We start from the raw sequence: 8,278 nt of genomic DNA on the forward strand, positions 1-8,278 counted from the left end.
CACTCACTGCCATTGAGTCGATTCTGACCCATAGCAACCCTATAGGACGGGGTAGAACTGCCCCTGTGGGCTTCTAAGACTGTAACTCTTTATGGAAGTAGAAAGCCTGGTCCTTCTCTGGCAGAGGGGCTGGTGGTTTCCAACTGCCAATCTGGTGGTTAGTAGCCCAATGGGTAACCACTACACCACCAGGACTCCTATAGACCCACTCACTATTCCTTCTGTAATCTCTATGACACTGATCCCGAAAGCATGTTCATCAGGGACAGCCCCGCCTCCTTTAGTGTTTACTACAAGGACACATACTCTTCTTCATAAGAGCTATTTGGGATCTAAGGAAAACAGTCATGTGGGTACGTTTCAAACACATCGGCCTAGAATTTGGAGGGTGACGGCAAAACTTACTCTATGGGTCTGTTGTCCGGATGTAACTCTAGTCTTCACCTGCGGGAAGTTCTCAGTTGCTGAGGAGTATTCCGTGGTCTGGATGTACCACGGCTTGTCTAACCACTCGTCCTTGGAGAGGCCTGTGGCTGGGGTCAGATTTGGGGTTCCTATAAAGAATGCTGATAGGAGCTGCATATGTAAACACCCCTTCTTCAGTTAGAGCAAGTCTGACATTCTCTGGGATCAATGCCCAAGGGTAACATTTCTTGGTTAGTATGGCAAGCCCACGTGTGGTTCTCAAAGAAACTGCCACATTATTTTCCAAAGTCAGATGATTTATTTTGGGAATTTAATTCTGTCCCTGGAGAAATAGTCTATCGTTTACCAATCCTTACAATTCATTGAGCGGCACCAACAGTGAAGCACTTGACTACGTAGTCATACGATTGGTGGTCCAAGGCCACCAGAGGCATCTGAGCAGACAGAGCTGGCCATCAGCTTCTGAAAGATGCCAGCCTGGAAAACCTCAGGGAGCAGTTCTGCCCTGCACTCGTGGTTGGCGGGGTGCTGTGAGGTGCCATTGAGGTGGTTCCGGCCTACAGTGACCCTTTGCACAACAGACTGAAACACTGTGCCGTCTTCCCAATCATCCCCACGCCTGAACCCCTTGTTGCAGCCACTGTGCCAAGCCCTCTTGTTGAAGGCCTTTCTCTTTTTCCCTGCTCCTCCCCTTTACCGGGCAGAATGGCCTTCTCCAGGGACTGCGCTCTCCTGACAACACGTCCAGACTATGTAAGACCAAGTCTTGCCATCCTTGCCTCTAAGGAGCACTCTGGCCCTGCTTCTTCCAAGACAGATGGGTTCTTCCTTTGAGCAGTCCATGGCCCTCGCCATATTCTCTCCGCGCCACAATTCAGATGCATCAATTCTCCTTCAGTCTTCCTTAGGCAGTGTCCAACGTTCCCATGCACATCAGGCCATGGAAAGTGCCGTGGCTTGAGTCAGGCAAACATTAGTCCTCCAAATACTCTAAAGAGGTCTTTGCAGCAGATTTGCCGAATGGTCTCCTGACTGCTGCTTCCATGAGCACTCATGGGGTTGCCATGAACTAGAATCCACCAGACAGAAACCAACAGCACCACTTCTCCCTGACAGGGAACTAGCGATCCTGGAGGTATGTACGTAAAGTCAGACCAGCCCGGACTCAAACCCCACTTCAATCACTGAGCACCTAGCTGGCCTTGGTCAATATGACTTGTTTTGGTCCCAGATCCCCTATTTATAAATTAGAGATAATAGAGCCCGAGACAATTAAGACTTAACTAGAACAGCACGTGAAGAGCTGCGGATGTCTGGGACACAGTAGTGAATTAATGTTAGCTCTCGACACACCCAGGGCAAAATAATGATCAAATCTTCCTCCCAATTTGTATGATATTCAAAATTGTAACTGACTTTAAGGTTCCAAAGAAATCATACTACTGGCTCCTTTGCACAACGTCTTTTACTAAATAAATCACCTCTAGTAGACTAGTTGTGCATAATCGTTCCTTGGCAAAAGCATTATTCATTTCTACCTGTCAGTTAAATTAGCTTCAAGTAAGCCTTACGATGATTGGAAACAGAAATGCCTTGATGTCTCTTCATTTACATGCCATTTTGCCTCTTTTCTAGGTCCGTGAACAATTTCCTGATGACTGGTCCAAAGGTAATGATAATGATAAGAATTCTCCGATTTCTTGGGATTTCACTAATTTTAGTTGGTTGACTGAAGATTACATATTTTTCATTGTACCCAGTCTTTACTGTGCTAGCACATATTGCATATAATATTACCAATTTACACATAAAAGACCATGGCACCGAAAGGGTTAGGGATACCCCCCAAGCCATTGAGGGTCAAAGCCAAGACAAGAACTAAGAAGGACAGAATCTGAAATTTATGGCTGGACTTTTCAGAGCCGGAAGTCAGCAGCCTTTCATGGGTGTCAGGCTGCAAAGCCACACATCCTTCTCGGTGCAGTTAGCTTCCTGTCTTTAAAACGGACCTCTAAGGTCCTTTCTAACTCCAGAAAGATGCTACCCTAAGACAGCAGTGGGATGGGGTGGCGGGAATCCCAGGGGCTGGGTGATTTAGGTTCATTTTGGAGAGGTAATACAGTGTCAGGGCTCGCATCGGATCACGTGGTTCTTCTCAGTCCAGACTCCTGCCATTTGCTGTGGGAACTTAGACTGATTGCTTCACTTTGGCTAGCGTTCACCACATTTGTTAGGAGACAGGGCTGTTAGTCGTGTTAAACGAGAAAGGCTATGGAAGCGGTCTACTCTGTCATTGTCCGGGGGCAGAGCGGGGCTTTCGAACACATGGTTCCTCCCAAGTTCAGCTGCTGTCCTCTGATCTCTGATACCCCCACTGCTCCAGGCTTACTTGATCTACTCTAGCAGTGTGGCAGCTGGTGCCCAGAGTGGTATTGAAGAGTGCAAATACCAGTTTGCATGGGACCGCTGGAACTGCCCCGAGAGAGCCCTGCAGCTGTCCAGCCATGGTGGCCTTCGAAGTGGTAAGGAAAGCCTCGGCCACAGCGCCCTGGACCCCCCCCCCCTGGCCACAGGATAGAGCCCTGCTCTCCAGGGACGGCCGCTGCTGCCTTGGTGCCCGGATTTCTCGCTCAATCTCTTCTCTCAGGTCCACTCTCTTGGCTTGACACTCTGTTCTTTCTCCAGCTCCTCGTTCCTGCCTGGTTTTGCCCCTTTCTTCTTCTTTGCTCCCCAACACCTTCCATGGCTGACCAATGGGCCTCGCCACTCCTAACCCTAAGCCACCCCTGGCCTCCCTTGGCTAAGATGCTTCCTTATCATATACACAAGAGCAGGGAATGGGTGAGGTCAGTATGCCCTGTGCTCCTGGCCCCTTCTCCCAATCTTCAGCAGGCTCCAAAGGGAGGTACTGGGCTACCAGGAAACGTGGCCACTGGGTTCCTGTGAGAAGATAAGGTGTGGCCAAGGCCACATCTCAGAGGTTCTGTTCAAGACTGAGGCTTCAGGGTTCTGGCAGGCCAAGGGGGCTGACTTCTTTACAGCCTGACCCTCAGATTCATCTCGGCCCCCACTTCTTCCTCAGCCTCTTTCCCACCTCCACCTTTTACAGCCATGAGCGTCCACAAGAATCCAACCCCTTGGTCATAAGCCACGTGACTGGGCAGGGTGGGAGGGGAGAGGGGTTGGGCAGGGCACGGAGTTGGCAGAAATCCAGGAAGAAGGTAAGTCAGGTCCGTCGCACAGGTGGGAAAAACAGGGTTGGAGCGGAGCCAAGAGAGTGTAACACCAGGGTGCGACGAAAGGAACGTAGCCAGCAGTCCCTGGGGCTGTCCTGGCAACCTGTCCCTCTAATGGCCGCAATCTTGGGTTCCTGCCAGCGAATCGGGAGACAGCGTTCGTCCATGCCATCAGTTCGGCCGGGGTCATGTACACCCTGACTAGAAACTGCAGCCTGGGGGACTTCGACAACTGCGGCTGCGACGACTCCCGCAACGGACAACTGGGTGAGGAGCGGTGTCGGTGGGTGGCCTGGTGGCGTCGTAGTCTTCTGACAATCCATTCCATCGGAGCAGCCTGCGGAAAATGGGTGGGCCCTTCACTGCAAACCCTGCGCCGCGTAGCTGGGCAATCCCCCATGTTCTCCCTGAGCGAGCGTTTCCTCCGGCGAGGCTTTCCTTCCATGTCGCTGACGCGGGTCTCCTGTCCCCGCGCTGCGGCCACTGCTCTCCTTGTCCCTGTGCCCTTCCGTTCAACTTCCAAGTCGGGTATTTCGCTTGCAACCTTCTCTCCCCTCCGTGCTGGTGCGTCTTCACTCACCTTTTCGGTGCCATTTTGTTCCCTCCGACCCTCAATCACCGACCGGGCACGTGCACACTCTGCCCAGTGGTGGGAGGCGCCATCAGCCCTGGGGCGCGCAGTCATGGAATCCACTTGGCAACTACTTACGTCATGGAGCTACAAGCAGGGGATTGGCTGAGCTTAGGAGTGGGGAGGGGTAGCGCAAAGGTAGCAAACTGAACCAAACCACGTTCAGGGCTCAAACTAATGCAGATCCAGGGCCCCCCTCCCCATCCAGGGTTCAAACGAATCCGGATCACCCAGTCCTAACGTGCCCCCCCCCCCAACCCAGATGCTCCACACGTAATTAGAAACCAGCCGTCCAGGGGGTGACTTTTACGCCCCTGCTCTTTTCCAGGGGGCCAAGGCTGGCTGTGGGGAGGCTGCAGTGACAATGTAGGCTTCGGAGAGGCCATTTCCAAGCAGTTCGTCGACGCCCTGGAAACGGGACAGGATGCCCGGGCCGCCATGAACCTGCACAACAACGAAGCGGGCCGCAAGGTGAGCCCCGCAGGCTGGGGGACCAGGCGGCCCGCTCCAGCCCCAGCTCCCCAGTTCCTGGACCGGCGGTGGGGTGGGGTGGCGGGGAACGAGGGACCCAGAGGGCCGCCCCCACCCGGCCCCCCTGCTCACCGCCCCCTCGCCCACAGGCCGTGAAGGGCACCCTGAAGCGCACGTGCAAGTGCCACGGCGTGTCCGGCAGCTGCACCACGCAGACCTGCTGGCTGCAGCTGCCCGAGTTCCGCGAGGTGGGCGCGCACCTGAAGGAGAAGTACCACGCCGCCCTCAAGGTAGACCTGCTGCAGGGCGTGGGCAACAGCGCGGCCGGCCGCGGCGCCATCGCCGACACCTTCCGCTCCATCTCCACGCGGGAGCTGGTGCACCTGGAGGACTCCCCGGACTACTGCCTGGAGAACAAGACGCTCGGGCTGCTGGGCACCGAGGGCCGCGAGTGCCTGCGGCGCGGCCGGGCCCTGGGCCGCTGGGAGCGCCGCAGCTGCCGCCGCCTCTGCGGGGACTGCGGGCTGGCGGTGGAGGAGCGCCGCGCAGAGACCGTGTCCAGCTGCAACTGCAAGTTCCACTGGTGCTGCGCCGTGCGCTGCGAGCAATGCCGCCGGCGCGTCACCAAGTACTTCTGTAGCCGCGCGGAGCGGCCGCGCGGGGGCGCTGCGCGCCCGGCTGGGAGAAAGCCCTAGGGGGACCCTCTCTCCAAGCCACCTTTCCCCCCCAGTTTGTCCTGAGCTGCTTCTAGGGATCCCAGTATTAGGGGTCTTAGGGAATGGGAACCCGCACTCCCATGCCCTGGGATCCTTGGAGGGAGAGGCTCTGCTCCGCAGTCTTTCTCCGGGGCTCACCACTTACCTGTCAGTTGAACCGGTATTAGGTCTGGGTTGGCTGAGATTTGGAGCTATTGATCTTCCTCGGACTAATTGAGACAGGCTTTCCTTCTCAGCTTCCTAGCAGCTGGACCACCACCTGCCCTGGCCAAGCGAGCCTGAAGAATTGGATAGACATAGATAAAGCAGGGCCCCCCATTCGGCCAGGGCTTTTTCCCTTTCAAATCCCCTTTCCTGCTGCCAGGCCCCTACCTTAACTGTATCTTCCTTCTGTGGAGCCCTTTGCTGGGCTTTTGAGTCCCTGGAGTCCACCAGACTCCCCAAGAATTCTTGAATGTTCTCCCACCTTCCTTGTCTCCCCCTTGTAAAGCCTAGTGACCCAGGAAAAAAGCATGCCTTTTGAGAGTTGGCTCCTAGACGCAAGGTGGGAGATGGAAGGATTGGGGCTCCCAGAGTACCGACTTGATGAACCTAAGGCAGTATCTTGTGGTGCCCTCTATCACCCATGTACCTCAGACCTCGACCCAAGAGCTCTTCTAACAATGCCTTAGAGGTCAATTGCCAGGCATCTTTGACTCTTTAAAGGTACCATCTCCCTGCCCCTACCCTATTTCTTCATAATAGCCAATTTAATTTCTCCTGTCCTACAGGATCCTTGCTCCTCAGAGCCACCGCTGCCCTAAATAAAGCCAATTTCTCACTCAAGACCCTTGCCTGAACCACTAACAGAGGGTCAAGGGAGAAACTAAGACCCTTCCTTTCCAACCTGGCCCTCAAACAGATAGGATTCCAGACATCTCATACCTTCTTTTCCATTAAGTGAACTTCCTGCACTGAAACTGCTGCTGAAAGGCAGTTGGGTGCGTTCAGCTTGAATGTACTGCGGTCATTGTGGGGTGCCTGCTTTCCTGGGCACTGAGAGATTGAGGGTGGGATCTTTGGCCCTCTCTTCCCTCCCACCTTGCTAGGGTGTCATCCTCCCTAGAGAAGGAAGTCTCTGCCGACCCACCAGGGCATTTCCCGCTGGCCTCCTCCCCCTCTGTCACTCGGGGGTCTGGAATTGGAGTAGGACAATCCCATCCCACTTTATCTAGAGTAGAGGCAGTGCAAAGGAGGACAGAGACTCCAAAGGCCAGACCAGGAAGAACGGAAGGGCTCCCAGATCCCAAACTGAGCCAGCAGCCAGACTCCAATGCCCTGGCCCCTGCCCTGCCCATCTTGGGATGCTATGAACACAGACTGGGAGGTTCTCTTTGCTTCCTTACCAGGGGGGTGGGGGTGGGGGTGGGGGTGGTGGTGGTGGTGATGGAGGGAAGGCAAACTTCCCCTCAGAGTCTCCTAGTGCTCCGTTTTCAGCTCACCCAGCAAAAGTCTCTTTGCTCCTTCCTTCAGCTTTTATCTGCACCTCCTGCATCCTCCAACTCACCCTCCACCCAATCAAGCAGCGGCATCCCGACCTTGCTGTCCCACTGGGCAGAATTACTTGGGAAGATGCGGGAGGAAGGTCTGGGATGGAGGTTCAGTGTGGTCAAGCAAAGCTACATTCTCCCGAAGGCCCTTGGACATCAGAGGAAGGGAGCCATTGGGCTTCCTGAACGTGCCATTCCACCAGGAAATCCTTTAAACTGGTTATGCTTTGCACCCCAACATGGTTATGACTGGTGCCGATCCACTCAAGTTCCAGAAAGCAAAGATGATTCACGACATTAGGACTGTGTTGGACCTGTTTTGATCCCTCTTGTGCTATCTAGAGGAACCCTGGTGACTGACGGTTAATGCTGGGCTGCTAGCCACAAGGTCAGCAGTTTGAAACCTCTAGCCGCTCTGCTGGAAACAGCAAGGCCCTTGACTACCATGAAGTGTTAGAGTCTCCAAAACCCCCAGGGGCAGTTCGACCCTGCCCTACAAGGTCGCCCCCGAGTTAGCATTGACTCAATGGCAGGGTTTGGGGGATATCTATTTCTTCACGTTTCATTCAGCAAACACCAAGGTGCTCACAGTGGTGAGTGGCACACAGACACAGCACCTGCCCTGACAAAAACTAGGGTGTGGGCCATACTCCACTGCCAGGGCTCTGCCCCGACACCCCCCTCCCCACTTGGACAACCTGAGGGCCGCTGATCCAGCCCTGGATTTGACAGGTTTTAAACTGGTGTGCAGAAGAGGGGGGCCTTGGCCCATCACCCAATAAGCCCCCATGGGACTTCCCTACAGGGGGCACAAGAGGCTCCCCCCTCCCTCAAGAATGACCTGGGGGGCAGGACCTCACCCCAGCCCTCCTCTGTGCTCCCTCGGAGCCCAGCTGTCTGGTCTAGAGGACACAGGTGCAGGGAGGTGCTGAGAAGTGATAAGGTTGGGGTGGGCAATGCACCATCCCCTGCCTGTGCCTGGCCTGTGCACTGGCACGAGGGCCGGCCGGGCTTTCTGGTCTTGAACAGAATCCCTGCCCCAGCCACGACTGGCCTTCGCAGCAGGCGAGGGCACCGACGCGCCGGGGCGGCCTCCTCCGGCCGCCACACTGGTGGGCGGGCAGGGCGGGCCGGGGCACCCGCCTATTGTGGGTCTGGATTGGATGCTTCCACTCATTCATTTCCTTTTAATTAACCCTCATTCCTGGAGGAGAAATATTTATGTTGGCTCCCAGAGAGGCGGTCCTCAGACTGCAGGGAAGGGGGAGA

At 55.2% G+C, this 8,278-nt stretch overlaps 1 protein-coding gene across 1 annotated transcript; it reads left to right on the plus strand.

Annotated features, from left to right (window-relative positions):
• The first annotated feature begins 2,080 nt into the window (after positions 1-2,080).
• WNT8B (Wnt family member 8B) lies at positions 2,081-5,459 on the plus strand. Its single transcript, XM_075533456.1, has 5 exons — positions 2,081-2,095; positions 2,810-2,948; positions 3,804-3,929; positions 4,622-4,764; positions 4,914-5,459. Exons 1-5 carry the CDS (start codon positions 2,081-2,083, stop codon positions 5,457-5,459), a joined length of 969 nt encoding a protein of 322 aa, XP_075389571.1.
• The last annotated feature ends 2,819 nt before the right edge of the window (positions 5,460-8,278 follow it).

The sequence above is a fragment of the Tenrec ecaudatus genome, chromosome 16, assembly GCF_050624435.1.
Source record: "Tenrec ecaudatus isolate mTenEca1 chromosome 16, mTenEca1.hap1, whole genome shotgun sequence".
Taxonomy (NCBI): domain Eukaryota; kingdom Metazoa; phylum Chordata; class Mammalia; order Afrosoricida; family Tenrecidae; genus Tenrec; species Tenrec ecaudatus.

Coding starts and splice junctions, on each gene's coding strand:
- WNT8B (XM_075533456.1), top strand. Junction 2,949..3,803: donor CCATGGTGGCCTTCGAAGTG/GTAAGGAAAGCC, acceptor GGTTCCTGCCAG/CGAATCGGGAGACAGCGTTC. Junction 3,930..4,621: donor CTCCCGCAACGGACAACTGG/GTGAGGAGCGGT, acceptor GCTCTTTTCCAG/GGGGCCAAGGCTGGCTGTGG.